This window comes from Caloenas nicobarica, chromosome 33, assembly GCF_036013445.1.
Source record: "Caloenas nicobarica isolate bCalNic1 chromosome 33, bCalNic1.hap1, whole genome shotgun sequence".
Lineage (NCBI taxonomy): Eukaryota > Metazoa > Chordata > Aves > Columbiformes > Columbidae > Caloenas > Caloenas nicobarica.
In genome coordinates this window covers 959740-977229 of record NC_088277.1, presented here as the reverse complement: position 1 = coordinate 977229, position 17490 = coordinate 959740, and the positions used below count along the sequence as shown (strand labels likewise).

The following is a 17490-nucleotide window of genomic DNA, read 5'->3' as shown; positions in this document are numbered from 1 at the left end:
CTTTATGGCTTCCCGCATTAGGGCTGCCCATCAATCCGGCTGCCTGACGGCCCCCACCCCCCGGGGGTGACACTGTCCCCCCCCTGCACCCTAGGGGGCCCCAGTGTCCCCAGCACCCTGGGGTGGCACCATCCCCTCTGCACCCTGGGGGAGCCCACAGCACCCTGGGGTGCCCCAGTCCTCCACGACCTTGGGGTGACATTGTGTCCCCCCCCCGGCACTCTGGGGTGACGTGGGCTCCCCAGCACCCTGGGGTGTCACAGTGTCCCCAGGATCGCGGGGTGCCCCAATGCTGCAGTTATCCTGGGGTCCCCCTCCGCACCCTGGGGACCCCCCCATCACCCTGGGGGGCCCCCAGCACCCTGGAGTGACACGGCCTCCCCAGCACCCACTTCGCACACACGTGCACACGCGTGTACATACACACACGCGCCCCCCCCCCCCAAGCCCCGTGCACCCCCACGCACACGCTTGTGTCCCCCCCCAAGAATCGCGCCCGCACCGCCCCTCGCCGCCGCCAGGGGGCGCTGTGCGCGGTGATGCCCTTAGACCACGCCCCCTCCATCCAGACCACGCCCCCTCCATCCAGACCACGCCCCCTCCCTCCAGACCACGCCCCCTCCGCTCACCCCGCCCACCGCCCCCGCAGAGGGCGCGCAGCCCCCGGCCCTGCCACCTCCCGGCCCGCAGGCGGCGCCTTCTCGGTGGTGCTTCCGGCGGGCGCTTCCGGGCGCGCATGCGCAGTCGCTGCCTCCGCGACCTGCCCGCCGCCGGTCCGGCAGGTGAGGGGGGGACACCCGGGGACACCCCCTTGGTGGGGACACGGGGAGGGAGGAGAGACCCCATCGGGGTGGGGGGTGGAACAGAGACACTTTGGGGGGTGCGGGAGGGGAGGCCGCCTCAAGGGTGACGGACGCGAGACCCTTTGGGGAGGGGGGCAGCGAAGAGAGACCCCCCCCCCCCACTTTGTGTGGGGACAGAGACGGGCGATCGCCCCTCAAGGAGCCGCTTTGGGTTCGGGCATCCCCCCCCCGAGTTTTGGGGTGACACCCCCAAACACACACTGAATTTGGGGATGACACTCCCCCCCCACTTCTGGGATGAACAGCCCGAGATTTGGGGTGCCCCCCTCTCCTGTTTTGGGGCGATACCCCCTCATGCCGCCTTCTGGGGTGACCTCCCTCCACTCTGGGCTCCCCCCATATTCTCTGTCCTCTCCAGCCCCCACGTCCCCTGCCAGGGCTGGGGGTCCCCAGGCTGTGACCCCCCCAGAGCTGCCCCATTCTCTGTCCTCCCCAGGGCCTCCCCCACCTCCGGGGGATCAGGGGCCTCATGAGCTCCTATTGTCCCCCCCGAACATGTGAAACCCCCCAGGACCCCAAATTCCTGAGCCCCAAACTGCCACCATGGAGCTGTCACCAGGGTGACAAAGATGTCCTGCCCCACCTGACCTCCTGTGTGTCCCCAAGTCCCCCGCGGTCCCAGGGGCCACCCCGCGCCCGTGGGGCCGGATCCCCCGTCCCACGGCTCCTCACGCCCCGGTGTCCGTCCGTCTGTCTCTTCCAGCTGTGTCCCGCCCGTGTGTCCCTCCCTCCGTGTCCCTCGGTCCCCTCGCCATGTACGCCTGCGCAAAGTTCGTCTCTGCTCCCGCGCTTGTGAGTAGCGACAAATCCTGTTGTCCTCAGTGTCCCCTCCATGGGAGGTAACACGTGTCCCCCTCGGGGACGGGGGGAGAGGTTTGGGGACACTTTTTGCAGGTCTAGAGCCACCCTGGGCCACGCGGAGCCCCGAGCGCTCAGCTGCTGTGGTTAAAGTTCATTTACCATCCCTTGATGGTTGCTAATTACAGGGTGCCCCGAAGCACTGAGCAGGTTTGGGGTGTCCCAGAGGTGACAGCGGTGGCCTCAGGGGACGCCGGGTAGATTTTTGTGCCTTGCAGGTGAGGAGGAGCTCGCGGGTGCTGTGCCAGCCCCTCTCTGCCCCCGTGCTGAGCAGCCCCGAGGTGTGGGGGGAACAGGTAACGCACCCAGTTCAAACTGGGAGGCACTGGGGGGGGCGGGGGGGTGCTGAACACCTGCCCTGGGAGGGATGTGGGGACACAACTGTGCCCCCCATCTGCTCAGGGGATCCCCAAGAAGCTGCGGGGAGCTCGGTTTGGGGAAACTAAGGCACTGAGGGGGTTGGGGTGAGGTTATACCCCCCCAAACCCACCCTCCCGTCCCTCCCTAGGCGCGGGCGGGCGCCCCCCGGCCCATCCAGACCAGCGCGACCCACCGGGACATCGACACCGCCGCCAAGTTCATCGGCGCTGGCGCTGCCACCGTGGGGGTGGCCGGCTCTGGCGCTGGCATCGGCACCGTCTTCGGGAGCCTCATCATCGGCTATGCCAGGTCTGGGGGGGGACACACGGGGAGTGGCAATGGGGGGCTTAGGGACCCGCTGTGTCCCTGCTGACCGGTTTCTCATGTCCCCGCAGGAACCCCTCTCTGAAACAGCAGCTTTTCTCCTACGCCATCCTGGGCTTTGCCCTCTCCGAGGCCATGGGGCTGTTCTGCCTCATGGTGGCCTTCCTCATCCTCTTCGCCATGTGACGGAGCCGGTGACAGTGACGGTGACAGAGCCGGCGCCCCTGCGCCCCGTCCCCTGCCCAGCCGAGAATCCCGGCTAAGGGGCAGGGGAGAACGCCAACCCCGGCCCCGTGCAGGTGGGAGGGGAATAAAGATGGTTTGATAACGGGGTCTTGGTTCCTTGTGTCTCCTTGGTGGCCCTGTCCGGTGTCACTTGCCCACGGGTGACACTGGGGCACAGCGCAGCTGGGGACCGCGCTGCCCTGGGGTCACTTTCTTCCCGGGCTGAGCCCTGCTGCCACTCTGAGCCCTCAGCCGTGTCCCCACAGGGACATCATTGATCCCTGGGGACAGCCGGGAGCCCTCGGGACTGTCACCTCTGTCCCTCCCCAGGGACATCACCCCCTTGGGGACACCTGGACCAGGGACCTGGCATCCCCAGGGCCGGGAGTTTGGGGTGTTCCTGCGTGTTGGGGTGCGGCTATCAGGGGTGCCCTGGGCTCAGCGTGTCCCGCTGTGTGGTTGTCCCGCTCTCGGGGTGTCCCCGTGTCGCGCTGTCCCCGCCAGCCTGGGGACCCCGCCAGGAGGCGTGGCCACCTTAGCCCCGCCCCTCCCCTGCGAGGCCCCGCCCCCCGAGGCCCCTCATTGGCTCCCCCGCGCCGTTAACTCCCTTCGGGTCTCGCGAGAGTCTCGCGCGCGGGGAGGCGCGGGGCTGAGGCGGCGCGCGGGGGGGGGCGGGCCCAGCGCGAGAGGCAGCCAGCGCGAGGCCCCGGCGGCGGCGCGGCCCGGCCCGGCCGTCCCTCAGGTAACCGGCAGCGCCCGGGCTCGGTTGGGCCGCCCCGGAGCGGGGGAAGACGGCGAGAGAAGCGGCGGGGCAGCCCCCCGCCCCGCTCCCCGGGGTGGGGGGCGGCGGCCGCAGGGGAGCCCCGGCCGGCCCCTCCCCCCACAACTCTCCGCGAGTTTTCGTGAGGCAGCCGCTCTGCCACCCCCGCCCCTTGGCTGATTGACGGCGGCCTTCGCCAATCGGCTCGCAGCTGCGCTCGGAGTGGCGGGCGGCGCGGCCAATGGTGGCTCAGGGGGCGCCGCGGTGGGGCAAGCCCCTCCCCGAGTGGGCGGGGCTGCTGGAGGCAGCGAGGGGCCCGGGCGGTGCCTGAGGGGGGAGCCCGGAGGCCGAGGGGGCCCCGGGGTGGGGAAACCCGGGGAAATGGGGGGTTTGGGGTGAAGGTTTGGGGAGGCCAGCGGGGTACGGGGCGTCAGGAGTATGGGGAGCCACGAAGTGTGGGGGGCATCCCTGCGGTGGGGGCCCTGTGGGGAATATGAGGGAGTTTGAGCGGTTGCAAATAGGGGGGACTGAGGGAGGGGTGTCTTGGGGGTTTGTAAATGGGGTGGGGGCTAAAGGGGGGGGGGGTCTTGCGGTGGGATTCTGGGGGCGAACCGTTGAGAGGTATCGGGGAGTGTTGAGGAGCTGTGGCCAGGGATAGTTTGGGGGGGTGGGGGAGCTTTAGAAGGTGGGAAGGAACTTGGGGAGGGGCTTTGGAGGTTGTAGATGTGGAGGAACATTTGGTGTGCAGGTCCTGGGAGACCCTGAAGAGATACGGGGTGTCCTGGGGGACCCTGAAGAGATACAGAGTGTGCAAGTCTTGAGGGACCCGAAAGAGAGATGGGGTGTCCTGGGGGACCCTAAAGAGATATGGGGTGTCCTGGGGAGACCCTGAAGAGCCTGGGGTTGTCCTGGGGGATGGCAGATACGGGGCCCTCAGGGGTTAGATGGGGGAACCCCTTGAATTTGGGTTCTGTCCTCTGCATGAAGAGGGGCTCAGTGTGGGGGTTGTGCTTATTTTGGGGCAGCTGGGGGGGATCCAGGCCTATGTGTGGGGGCTCCCAGTGGCAAACTGGTGTGGGAAGGGTGTGGAGATGGTGGTGGTGCCCGTGGGGAGCGGGGTATAGGTTGGGGTCTGCACGGTGTTGGGAGGTTTGGGGCTCAGCCTTGTCTCAGGAGGATCAGTGGGTCGCACAGCACCGAGTAACAGACCAAATGCAAGCAGCAGGAATTAGAGAACTAATAGTTTCTTCCCAAGTCTGAAACAACCGTTAATTCTCACTGGAGAACTTTAGTGAGCTCATGGGAGCGTTGAGGTTTCACCGTGCACTCGCCTCTTGGTAGCCTCGGCTTTGCCAGCACAACTCGGGTCACGTCTCAGAGCTATTTTGTTTCTGCTGCCAGAAGGTTGGGCCGGAGCCCCTCAGCCTTACTAAGGAAAAGAGAGTGGCTGGTTCAGGTGTGAGATGAAACATGTGCGACAACAAAAACTCCTTGTTCTGCTCAGTTTTTCCGGTTTTGCTCTTTCTGCCCCTTTCTTTGCCGTCTCTTCTTCACCGAGTCCCATCGTTACCTTTCTTTCTGAAGTTACTTCTTTCCCTGCTCAGGTCCCTCTAAAGACACCATTTCAGTTTAACGTTCGGGAGTACAACACAAAAGTATTGTTAACACTCGGGTGGACTTGCCAATTTATTTTTCCTTATGACGGTGCTTGTTGGGCAGGGACTTTCTTCTGCCAGGCGCAGTCTGAAGGGCTTGTCTGGTTCTTTGCAAACGGTTTTAAAATAGTTGTCACTAAAACTCAGTCATTTCTGGAGAGGAATTCAGCAGCAGTTCTCAACCACTGGCTTTGTTGGACGGTTTTTTTGGATGGGGGTTTTCTTAGCAGAGACTAAGAATAACTTCACTGTGTGAATGCGGAGGGGAAGTTTGTGGGAGGTGGGTGAATTCGATGGCCACATTCCCGTTTGGAAAATGAGCTGGGTTAACGTCCCCGCTCCTCGTTTCCCTCGAGTGAGCGCTCACATTCACCTCCTGTGACACGAGCGGGGTAATTAACGTTGCCAGCTAATAGCTCTGCGGGCTGGAGGCCGCTGGAGAGCTTGTTTGCTCTCAAGTGGTAAAAACAAACCAACAAAAAAGGTGTGGGTTCCGTGGAACCCGCCAGGTTTGTAGGGATTCCTGCGGCTGGGATGGGCTTTTCTCAGTCCGGCTTTTTATTTCTGATGTGAAAAGTTGGTTGGGAGTTGAGAAGCAGGAGGCTTTTAGTATCAGATAGACCTGGCTGCTTTGAGAACTTTACGCAGCCATGAATTTCCTTAATTACATGCCAGCCCTTTGGTTATACCTAATTGTAGCATGTTAAACACTTCCTCTCCCTTTTGGCACCTGCCTGTCAACTAACTGTTAAAAATTATCATGTCCACCTTATTTACCGCTCAGTTATTTTAATCTTTCCTTGTAAATCAATCCCTCCAGCTGCTTCACCATATTTTCCTGAACGTTTTCCAGTTTGCCAATATCCTCCTGATACTGAATAGCTGGGAGTCGAACGCGGTTTGCACTGGAGAGCGGGACTTTCCCTCCTTGTTCTCCGCTCAGATTAGAGGCAGGAAAAGCTTTACATGAACTTTGTGAAGGTGTTAAACCTTCCACTTGTATTTTGTCTTTCACTCTACCTTAACTTTCCCCTCTTAGGGGTATTTCTAGTATTAATTTATACCTGTTTTTCTATTTCTCAAGGTTCCTTATTTTCCAATCTTCTCCAGCATCTCCTACTGTATGTATTTAGCGCTCTGATTTTTTTTTTTTCTCTCTGTGTGATTTATGAAGAAATCGGCTGAAAACGAACTTGCCGTGAGTCACGCTGTTAGACACTCAGCCCGTCTTGGTGGGTTGCAAGTGTTGTTATATTTTTTAAGCTGTTTGACAGGACTGGTACTAATCTGAATTAACTTGGAAGTGCCGTACAATGTGTGTGGTGATTGCTTAGATACACCGTGCAGGAAAAAAGGATGTGGCTTAAAAAAATATATATATATTAAACTTCTTATTAATGTCTTTATTACTATTTTTTCTGAGCCCGACTGGAGGAGGCGCCGACCATGGAGGACGTTCTCAGGATGGTGAAAAGGGCTTTGCGGCTGTAGCTCGAGGCAGGAAATTTCGGAAAGATGGGGAAGTCGGAGAGAGGAAGCGCGAGAGGATGGTTGGGGAGGAAGAACCCAAATCCTCCTCCTGTCCCCACGAACACGCCGGAGCTGTTGGGCGTTCAGCGGTTTGCTGGCAGGAACTGGAGCTTTTCGGAGGGTTTGCAGCGGGGACGCGTCCTTACCCGGAGCCGCTCGCTGCCTCTTTGCGGTGAAAACAATTTTGAGAAGGGTTTTAGTAAAACGCGCTCAGCTCCTGGCAGCCTCGCGCTGCGCGTTGGGTTTTTGCAGAATTGTTAGCGCAGGATCGCTGGGTTGGATTTGGTTTTGGACTCTTTTTCTGCTGCATCACGTGTGATGCTTTTTTTTTTTTTGCATTCTGTTTGGTTTTATTTATCCTTCTGACTTTCTTGGGGCCTTTTTTTTTTTTCAATTTCTAGCACAAAGAATTGAGGCCATGTTTCCAAAACCGCTCTTCCCCCAGTCGTTTAGCACCCAACTATGATGCATTTTGAGGCAAAATGCCTTTTTTTAATAAAAATAAAAACGACTGGGGACCTGTTGCTTCCTGCAACTTCAATATTTATTATTATGTTATCCTCTGCGTCGGAGGGCACCAGGACTTCCCAATTTCCAGCCCTTGGAGGTGCTGGATCCGCTGAGGTTCCTAAGTTCGTATTTGTGCACTTGGGTTTGTTCTCCCTATTAGAGCTGGTATTTACAGTGTGTTTTGCTCCAATTAGTCTTGGCTTGTGGGATTTTGGCTTCATTGCTCCTCTGAAGTTCAATTTCATAATATTCCCAGAGGTTTCTTGCCTTTTTTGTCTCCCCCTCCGCGATTTTGTCTCTCCCGCCCGCACAGCCGCCTTTACATCGTGCGCTGCGCTTTAAAACACACCAAAGTTCGACGTTTGCTTTTTGAAACGGGATAAATTCAGCACCTTAACCGACTCCCGACGCCGTGCGGTTTCACCAAGGCCAAACAGGATTTAAATGCGGGCGAGTTATTTAGCGGAGCGGGATTTTTGGCTCGCGCCTTGTTCCTCTGAGTTCTTCCCGCGCTTGGCTGGGGTAGATTTTCCTCCCTCCCCGTCTCATTTTTGCTGCCGTACACGAGCAGGAGCCGCCGTCCCGCGTGGGGACGAGCACTGAGCCGAGCTCCCGGTGACACCAGCCGCTTATTGAAGTTATCCTGAGGGAAAAGCCGCGGTTTTTGGCTGGCGGACATTGGAACGGGTCTGGAATGCCACTCCACTGTCCCGCCCTGGGGCCGCGGTGCCAGCCCTTGCAAGCCGCTTCATGAATAAACAGCTTTTCCTGCCCACTCCGCACGCTCTTTGTGAGGCACAGCAGCCTAGACACCTCAAAGAAAAGCTGCACCAAGACGTTTTCCTCCCTTTCTCCCCCTAAAAAAACTATTTGGGCTCCTTTAGTAGGAAGCGCAGGTTGTGGCTGGAGTTCAAAAGGGCGTAAAGCTGCGAGGTTCACCCTTGCTCTGCCGTTGGGGATGCGCTGCCTTTTCTTGCACAGCTCGCTTTTCTGATGGATTTTTTTGCTCATGGAGAATATTTTGAGCCCTGTCTGGCAGAGACCTCATTCTGGATACCGTTGTTAGCATTTAAAACAATAATAATAACAACAATAACCATAGCAAGCTGTCCTATGCCCTTTCACCATTTCCAAAGCGAGCGAACCAGACGGGGAGCAGAATGCAGCTTTTCGGTTTTGCTGCCAAAACCTCTTGCTGCTGCTGAAGCTGCTGAGGCGAAGGGAACAAATCTTCAAATCACGACGCAGGTGATGTTTGCAATTATTGAGCATAACAAGCGGTTAAAATAGACTTGTTTCTAGAGGTACAGCTGGTCACGTCTGCGGCTGAAGATGCTGGAAATGCTCCGAAGTTTGGAAAATGAAGGTGAAGTCGGTTGCGTGTGGGCAGGGGAAGCTTTGCCAATTAATCTTGCAGTGAAATGTAAAGGTTTTTTCTGCCTCGTGCTGTTGGCAGAGCGGGATCTGAAGGTAAACTTGGCAGCCGGTCACGGCTTCGCTGTTCTTGTGGTAGGAATATTCCTTTTTTTTTTTTTTTGAGCATTGGTAAAACAGAGGCAGAGAAGGAGCAGAGGGAGCTGAGATCCGAAGGTAAATTGTCACCGGGGGTGCCAGGTCTCCTGGAATTAACCGTTGGGTCTTGAAAATGTGAAAGTGGAGACTGAGCTTGATGTGAAAACGGAGCTGAGGAAGTTCATCTATGACCTTCATCGGATTAGAAATCTTTGTATGGCAGAAGTGCGGTCCCGTGTTGGCAACGTTTTTAATAAGCAAGTATATATTTTTTTGCTGGAGGTGGTGAGAAGTTTCTTGAGGGATGCTCGCTCTTCTTCCAGTGGATATTTATCACCTTTCTACCCCGTATTCCTTTCTTCTCCTTTCTATATTTACCAAGCTCACTATTTTGAATGCATGCAGAGCGCCCATTTGTATGATCCACGTTTAGGATGCTGTATCCTTCACCTGTGTAAGATTTCACATTTTTGAATTATAGAAATTATTATTATTATATATAGAAAATCATTGCTTTGTTCGCCGCTAAAGCACAATCATTCCGAAGGCAGCGCGCAGTTCTAGTTCAACAACTCCCAGTAACGTACCAGATTTCTAGACATTGCTCCTATTTGGAATATTTCTTGCTCCCCTCTGATTTTAGGGCTCACGTATCAGATAATGACCCCATAAAACGTGTGCGCCTTTGAATGCTGAATAAATAAAAATGCCCGCGTGCGATGTAAATAATCACAGGTGAAACAAAATATTTTTCCTTTATGACCACAGGTACATGCAGGAGCCTCGTGCCTTTCTGTCCCCTGGCCCACTGGTGCTATTTCGGTGATTTTAATTCACTGACAAAGAGTTTTATCCATAGGTAGTCGCTCACATAAGAGGCTCTCCTGTTCTTAACTCGCGCAGCCTTGACTTTGATCTTCCTTTAAAACTATTCACGCACTGTTGTGGGGAAAATATGTTCAAGCTTGACTTGGGCTCTTATGTCCCATTTTCAGTAGCTTTTTCTTTTTTTTCTCGCTTTCATTGAAACAAGGGCTCTTAAGCGGCTGAATAATTTCAGGAAATGGGACTCCAGTTTCTAGGTCACTTAGGCATTTCCTAGGTAAAAATAATGCATTTTCTAAGGCTCGTCATGACTTTCTTCTAATTGTCCCTGCTCAGCAAGCAACAGTGGGTCTCTAAGGTTTTTTCCTCCCTTTCTTAAACGTGAATTATTTCTCTGTGCTGTAGTAGATCTCTCGCAATCCGCTGTCCCTGCTGGGAAGATGCTTCCAGCTGAAGATGTATCGCCGCTAATGAAGCAGTGCCGGGCGGCCCGAGATCCCGAGGCTGCGTCTGTGCATTCGGAGTTTTGCTTCCACAGCTACAAATCCCAACCCGCTGGAAGCGCCACCAGAAACGTTTCCTACCCGGCGACCTCGCCTTAGAGCGGCTTTTTCTGCGAGGGTTCACTTGGTTGCAGGGTAAAAGGGGGAAGAAAATCTTGCTTGAGGTTGTGGGGAAGGTTCGTGCCGTGTGGCTTTGGCTGGAGTTGGGTACGAGTGGGTTGTCACCTCTTGTCACCCTGGGCTTAGGTTGTCACCATGCTCCTGGTGACAGATATATCTGCGTCTCGCTAAAACCACGGGGTCCATCCTGATCTTGGAGGTGACAGCAGCGGTGGGAGCGACGCAGAGGCTCGTCCGACCCTGGCGCAAACGCGTGGGGATTTCCAGGTGGTTCCTCCCATTTAGGAGGAGGTTTAGGAGCAACTGGATGATAAACCGAGCCTGGAGCCTTGCTGCTCGTTGTATTTGAGAGCTGGCAGGGCGCCCCCACCAAAGACTTTATAAAGGGCTGCCAGGGAGTCCTGCTCCCTTGGGGTCTTGCAGTTTGGTCTCTCCCTTGTGTCTTGGTGTAAATATCTTGGGGACATCCCACTGAGTCCGTCTTGCCTCCAGAAATGGGGAGAGGAAGCACAACTTTGGCTTATGAGTAATGGGATGATGATTTAGGGATGGTCTTTCCTCATTTTCTTGCCTGGGGAAGCTGCTGACTTGCTGGTTTACGTTGGATTTTGCCTCATGTTCATCAAAGGCTTCAAAACCCTTTGGACAGATGCCTTTTCGTGTTAGAAATCTGACACTTGGCACCTCACTAGAGAAACCTCGCCTGCGTTAGAGGATGTTTTGCCAAGTTACGGCTGCTTCGGCGATGTTTGGCGAGGATTAAAGCAGGTATTTGAAAAGCAGCAGCTACTTCTCCCTCAGGAATCTGACAGTGAAAGGAGCAGCAGGAGGACACATGCGGTCAGCGCGACTAAACCCGAGGAGCACTCACAAGGCGTCTGCGCGCCGGTGTCCATCAGCTTGACATTGGGGAGCAGAACCTCCTGAAGACCCTTCCGGATCCCTCGAGCTTCTTGCAGTTGGTCTCGTTTGCTTTTTTCACTGTGGTGTTCCCCATAGATTTCTTAAAAACCCCACAATATCCATCTCTTAGCGCTGCCTGTGGTGTGCCGAGATGACACGAGACTTTCTCCAACACCTTCCTCCGAAATCGGAGGCCGGGCCAGATCAGATCTGGAGGGCGGCCAGTGTGAGGAGCCGCTTGGACAATGGAGCTTCTCTAATGGTTTTTACCCTGCCAGAGCCTCGTGTGGAGAGGCAGTGTTTGCGAATCACACTTTTTGTTATAGTAACGGTAAACTCCCTACTGTTTGCAAGAGGGTAATAAACAGCTAAGTTGTGTAGGTGGGAGGACTGGTGGAAACTGTGCTGGGAGAAGCCCCCGGAGCTCTCAGCCAAGGGGGGTTGTTGCTCTAAGCTTTTCTGCTTTGGGCCCCGTGTTATTCCTTTTGCACGAGTTTGTTTTACGTTTGACAGGACGCCGACAATGCCTCCCCAGCCCGTTGCTCGGAGCGGAGCGACCCTTGTTTGCGGCTCTGGCTTCACGTGAGGTTTGACCCTTTTCCTCTCTTAAATTTGCTCCACTTTGAGCTGCTTTTTAAGTCATTTTAGGGCCGAACGTCACGTCTGGTAGGAAAAAATCCTCCTTCTGATGGCAGCAACTGCAGCTGGTGAAGCTCCAGGGCTGTTCTACGCGAGGGTGTTGCACGTTTTTGGTGCTATTGAGGCGAGTGTCACGATATTTGGGGGTGTTCTTGCGGATGGGGGTTCCATCCAGAGCTGTGCTGAACACCCAGAAAGGCACCATCAGACAGTGAGCAGTTGGACTTTGCTTCCACTCTGCGCTGCAGGTGAACTCCTAGTGACTTTTTAAATGCCGGGTGTCTGTCAGACGTTTCCTTCAAGCGAGTTCCCTGCCAATATTCCAGTTTATACAGTTGGGTTTGCTTTATCAAGCTTATAAAGCGTAAGGGCGTTCTGCCTCTAGAGCAGGTTTTATAGCTTTTGGCCCTTCTTTCCCAGATGACAATTTTAAGCTCTCTTGTAGCTTTTTGGTTGCAAAGCAAACATTCTCACTCCTTCCCCCGCAGCCCAAAAAGAAGTTTAAAGGCAAAGCCCGGGACTAACGGCAGCCTGTGCGTTTTCACCAAGCTCGGCGGTGACCTCTCCCTGTAAAACTTCCAACCTTTCGCAACACCTTGGGTGTGTGGGAGCTGCCGATAGTCAAACAGAGACCTGGGCACCCAAAGGTGCAGAGCAAGGGTTGTTCCCAAGTCCCTGCGGGCACCTAATTTAGTTTGAGAGTCAGCAGTGGAAATTAAGTGCCAAATGGACTTTTAAAAGCACCTAAAACCAGGTTGGGCGCCTCGCCCTCTGTCCTGTAGAGCTAACCCTGCGCCAAGGGAGCCTAAATGTTAAAATAACCTGTTTTCTTGGCGTTTTTTTTCCTATTTCTTTTTTTTTTTTTTTTTTTTTTTTTAAGGAAGAACTTGACCTATTTTGCTACCCCGCTTTAGGGTGGCTCGTGCTGTGAGTCACTGCCGCGCTGTTTCACGTGAACCCCGGGCAGTGTGGGGAATGCCCACGCTAAAGCCCGGCCTAGTGCTGTAGGCAGGACCGGGTTCCCCTCCACGTGTTTTCTGGGCCGATCCCGACCTGTCGAGAGCCCCGAATGCTCGTTTTGATGGTCAGGAAGAGGCAGAGAGCTGTTAATGAGTGCACTTAGCAACATAATAAAGAGCCTTTCCTGGAACGGTCTCAAAGCAACATGTTTCCTTCCTTGCATTTTAGTGGGAAATCTCGTACTATTTTTGAGAGCTTGGGCCGGTGCCTTTTACTTCCTTCTCTTTTAGCGAGTGGAAACGCTTTGGTCTGACATTCTTTCCCCCGTACTTACCCCAGAGCAGTTTGGTTTTTGATCGCGACAAACCCCCCTTCCAGTTCCAGCTCCCAGCGGCAATCACCATTCCGTCTCCGCTCCGCCCGCCATCCTGTATATTCTACAGCCCAGATTCTGTGCACCATCTATAATAATCTCGTTTATTGTGGGTTTTATCTCTTCTCCCCCGTTGCAGCGTGTACTGCCTGTCCTTGGGGCTCGCTCTGGCGTCTTGAGCGCTGTTTGTGTGTGAATGGGCTTGTTTGTAGCGCGGCTCCGGTTGTTAAAGCTCTTGGCATCGCTCCCAGGTCTCCGCCGCGTTACCCAAATTGATCTGGGATGGCCTCGCGACTCATTAGTCTCTGATAATTAATCCCATGTAGCTCAGGCTCATCAAAAGTTAACTCTTAGCTCTGGTTTTAGCTTTTGCGTTCTGGTGTGGCGAGGGGCGCGGTGATTTGATCAGGAGCAGAACAGGTTGTGTCTGCCGGAGGAGCCGCAGTGCCCACGATAACCCCAGGTGACAAAGCCTTCTGTGGGAAGGCCTCTTTCTCCTATATTTTTTTAAATATGGTTATGATAAGAACACCATTCCTGATCCAGTCCTGCCTTTCTCCTGCTGTCAGCTAAATACTGTGATTTTTCTCCCAAAGCCGTGGCCCTCCCTGGATCCTCCACCCTTCTTGAAAACTCTTTAATAGCCTGGGCTGACTGCAAACAGATTTTCTGTATCGGCTGCACCGTTGGACTTGTTCCTGCCGTCCGCGAGGGGTTTTACACCTGACTCTGAAGGGTGGGGTTTTATTTTGGAGAGTGAACCGGTTCTAATCTCTGTCCTGCAGTGGTACAGGATGGGCCGGTGACACCGAACCATCGGGTCCCCTCTTTGCTTGCAGGTGACATCGTCCATCTCAGATGAACTCCCTCATCCTCAAGCCCCCGGAAGAGCCTTTTTTTAGGTGCTGCGGTCAGCGCAACATCGGCACTGATCCTGCTTTTCCTCGCCGCCTCTCCTTCCATCGTCGCCCTAAACCTTGGCAGACTTTTTAAAACTGATGCTGAAATTCCCTAAATCGTCCCTTTTTGCAGTGCAGTCGCTTGTTCTTCTGGAGGCTGCAAATCTGAGGGGTAAGAGGGCGCCGGGGGGACCGAAGCCTTTTACTACAATCTGAAAAATAACCGTAGATAAATTCATGTGCAGACAGAATATAGAGTGAAGGTGGCTCAATGGTACCTGCAGGCGCCAGTTTATCTGCTGGAAACAGCCCTTTTGTTTCCGTGCCGCACCTTTTGCTGCCAGGCCGAACTTGCAGCCGGTTCCCCAGGTGTGTCCTTTCTCTTGATGTCCCTATTTCTAGCAATTTTCCTCTTTCTAACTCATTTTGCAGCTCATTCTTCACTCAGGTCTTCCTGGGCGAGTAAATCTTAGCAGAGCGAGACTCTTGTCAGCAGAGCGTGCAGTTTGCTTTGGTTTTCTCTTCTGCTTCAAGCCTATTTTTAGGAGGCTGTTCTGCAGCTCTTTTGGTTTTGTTTCATAGTCGGTGCAGCCTCCAGCTTTAATTTTGTGGTCATATTAATGCAAAGTTTACCCTGATGATTTATGGGAATAAACCATAAATGTGCTTGTTCTGGTAAACTCGAGGCACATTCGTGCTGCGGAGCCGGTGAACTGGAAGCTGAACAATTTTTGCGGATTCGTTGGGATCCGAAGCATTTGAGCTCGTCTTGCAAGGCACAGATGGAAGAGCCTTGGGCAGCAGCATTCCTGCAATAACAATAGTCACATGTGAGTACAACAATAGAACCTTATTTTTAGAGCATTTTTCATAGCAACTCTATCCCCCAACATTCAGCAGTTAATGACCTGGGAGTTTCTTCCATCTTAATGCTGAGGTTTAAGGAAGAAGCGTTTTTTTGGTTTTTTTTTATTTTGATGGAAACTCGAGTTGCTCAGGAAAACAAAGTGTGTTTTCCAGTTGGTGGAGGTCCCAGCGTTGGGTGGTAGGAGGGTGGGAGCCCCAGCAACGTCCTCGGAGAGGATGAGCGACCAGTTGCTCGTGATTTTTGCAAAAAAACAGAAGAGTTTCAACTCGGGTGTACAAATCTTGGCCTGAGGCTGCTCCCGACCTCAGAGATTCAGCTGGAACGGGTCTGGAAAAGCTCGACAAAGAACAAAAACCCGGGCTGCTCGTACCTGGGTGTATTTACACCGGGATGTGGGTATTTGTAGTGATGTGTGCTTGTGAAAGTGAGGCCGTGGGTGAGTCAATTGAGTCTGTGGTCCTTTTTGTGGCATCCAGCTGACGCTGCTGATCAAAACCGTGACTCGTCCCGCGGCTGCCAGCGCGCCTCGGGATCTCTAAAGCAAAACCAGAGGATTTTAAAGGCTACAGAGCATCGCAGTTGAAAGGATCCGTAAATTCCAAACGTGCTTTTGAAAACGGGCGTCCTGCTTCTCGCCTCTCTTCCTAAACCGTTTCCAAATGGAAGTTTTTTAGAACGGGTTCCATGAGGTGCCAACTCGCGTCCTGGGGGAAATCCCTTTCGGGAAGGCTGGTCTTTGATTGCTGCTGTTGATCGTGTAATCTGTCTAATTCCTTTTAAGGGAGTTAAAATATTACCCCGAGGTGTCTGTCTAGACTAGGAGAACAGGCCTAGTTTTGTCTTAATGACTTAGTTAACACGCTCTGGGACCACTTCAGTTTATGGACTGAGATACCGGGGGGAAAGCAGCATATGGGCTGACTTTAATAGCTGCAGGGAGAATTTAAACTTGGAAATAAGTGGAAACGTGGATTATTGAGGTGAGCAAAACCAGCTTAGCCCTTGACCAGTGTCTCAGTCAATTTCTTCGTCAAAACCGGGGGATCTGGTGGGCAAAACCATTCGTTTGGACAGGACAAGAGGCTTCAGCTTTCAGCAGAGACCTTCAGCCTCTCCCCTCCAGCTCTTGCAAGGACCAAGAGCCTGTTTAAGTGGGTAAAATACATATTTTAATTTTAAAGATAACACCATCCTATCTGTGAACCTGGGCATCGCTTTTAACCTCTCTAGAACTTCATAACTAGATTGTGGTTCATTGCCTGGATTAGGGATCCTCACAGCTACCTTGGATTACCAGGAATTGCGAACAGGTTAGTTAAAAATTAGCTCTAAATATACATGATTTAAGGTAATAGGAATATATTCTGAAACATGAAGACCTCCTTCTGTTTGGTTTGAACTTTGAGAGGACAAAACAGGTCAGAAGTGGTAAATAGTCCATCGTGAGGGTGAATTTCTGCCTTTCTCGCACCTGGGAGCAAATCCTTTTGCCCGGGTCCAGCCAGTAATAGGTTTTTCATTTATGAGCCTCCGTGATTCTCAGGAGACTTCTTACAGTTGGGGTGAACATTGCTCGTTTTGTTTGCAGAAGAGCCCCTCGTCTGAGCCCAGCACCGCACCGCCCCACGTAATATTTCTCGTTTATCTCCATGCCAGAAGCAGGAAGCGGTGATGTCCCCAACAACTAGAGAACGAGATTAACTTCAGGAAAGAGCCGTCATTGCTCTGTCAGCGCCGAAATGTCCTGGCTGCTCTTGTCCGGCTTTGCAAACACCCCCTTGCGATGCCGCACGTGCTTCGGGGAGGAGTTAAAGTCGCGGCTGGAGGTGGGAATGAGACCCGCTATGGATGCGGAGCTCGTGTTAATTCAGTTTTCTGCTGCTCCCGTTGAGAGCGCTGCTCTGTACGAGCCGCTCTTGAGAAAATTTGTGCTTTAAACCCCCCTGTGCAAACCCCAAGGGGGGCCTGATTATCGGTGCAACGCACACCGGAGACCACCGCGAAGCACGGGGGTGGGTTTGCTTTTTACAGACACCCCGTAGGTTGTTTGCATGAGTTAATAAGCTAAGAGAGGGAGAAAATGAACCACATCCAGACTCGGGGAGCACAGGCTGTTCTGGTTGAAAATGCCTTTTTGGTTTTCCGTGCGATGGCAGCTGCTCGGCAGGGCTGCGCTGGCAGAGCTTGGAAGCGCACGCTCCAGTGATCCGTCTGCGGTTCTTCACTTTCCAACCTGCTAAAAATCATCAAAACGGTGAAATACTGTCCCGCGGCCGCAGGAAGAGGAATGAGAATGTGCTCCTGGTATCCAATCATCTGCTTATTCTGCCTGTTCTTAAGAATAGAATTTATTGAAGCAATTTATCCTGACTAAATGTGATATAAATCTGAGCACGTGGATGTACACACCAGTCATATTCCGTAGTGAACAAGCACCTAAATCTTTCTTTAAAGAACGAGCGAATCCTCCTGACACTTTGCAAGATCAAGCAAACTGAGGTTTTTTGCAGTGTGTTGGTCCCAATTTTTTTATTTTCTTTTAATCGAGCTGCTTGTTCCGCTGGTGGCGTTGCTGGCAGGCAGCCTGAAATGCCATTGGGTTTGGGTTTGTTTTCCGGCTCTCTGTTCCAGTTCGTGTTATCAAAGCCCCAGGAGTGACAGCTGATCCATTTCTTTAATTTCTCAAATAGTTTTTGTATGCGTCGGGAGCATAAATATGAGGTAGAGAAACCCCGACGTTCTTCCCGTTGGCAGCAGGCGTGACAGCGGTAAGGATGGATCTCTGACCCGCGTTAATTAAAAA

General features: G+C 53.5%; 2 protein-coding genes across 2 annotated transcripts in view; both read left to right on the top strand.

Annotated features, from left to right (window-relative positions):
• Positions 1 to 696: 696 nt before the first annotated feature.
• Positions 697 to 2737, top strand: ATP5MC2 (ATP synthase membrane subunit c locus 2). The gene is made up of 5 exons (XM_065654418.1): positions 697 to 782; positions 1567 to 1655; positions 1940 to 2017; positions 2230 to 2390; positions 2477 to 2737. Exons 1-5 carry the CDS (start codon positions 737 to 739, stop codon positions 2589 to 2591), a joined length of 489 nt encoding a protein of 162 aa, XP_065510490.1. The 5' UTR covers positions 697 to 736; the 3' UTR covers positions 2592 to 2737.
• Positions 2738 to 3282: 545 nt separating this feature from the next.
• Positions 3283 to 17490, top strand: part of LOC136000523 (cyclic AMP-dependent transcription factor ATF-7) — a 54203-nt gene continuing 39995 nt past the window's right edge. Inside the window, exon 1 of the mRNA XM_065654389.1 lies at positions 3283 to 3372. The gene's annotated coding sequence lies outside the window, so the exon portion shown is untranslated. The remainder of the gene's footprint in view (positions 3373 to 17490) is intronic.

Bases quoted from the DNA above. Each gene is read 5' to 3' on its own strand.
- ATP5MC2 (XM_065654418.1), top strand. From the start codon at position 737: ATGCGCAGTCGCTGCCTCCGCGACCTGCCCGCCGCCGGTCCGGCAG. The intron at 1,656-1,939 runs GTGAGTAGCGAC...TGTGCCTTGCAG, and splicing joins TCGTCTCTGCTCCCGCGCTT to GTGAGGAGGAGCTCGCGGGT. The intron at 2,018-2,229 runs GTAACGCACCCA...GTCCCTCCCTAG, and splicing joins CCGAGGTGTGGGGGGAACAG to GCGCGGGCGGGCGCCCCCCG.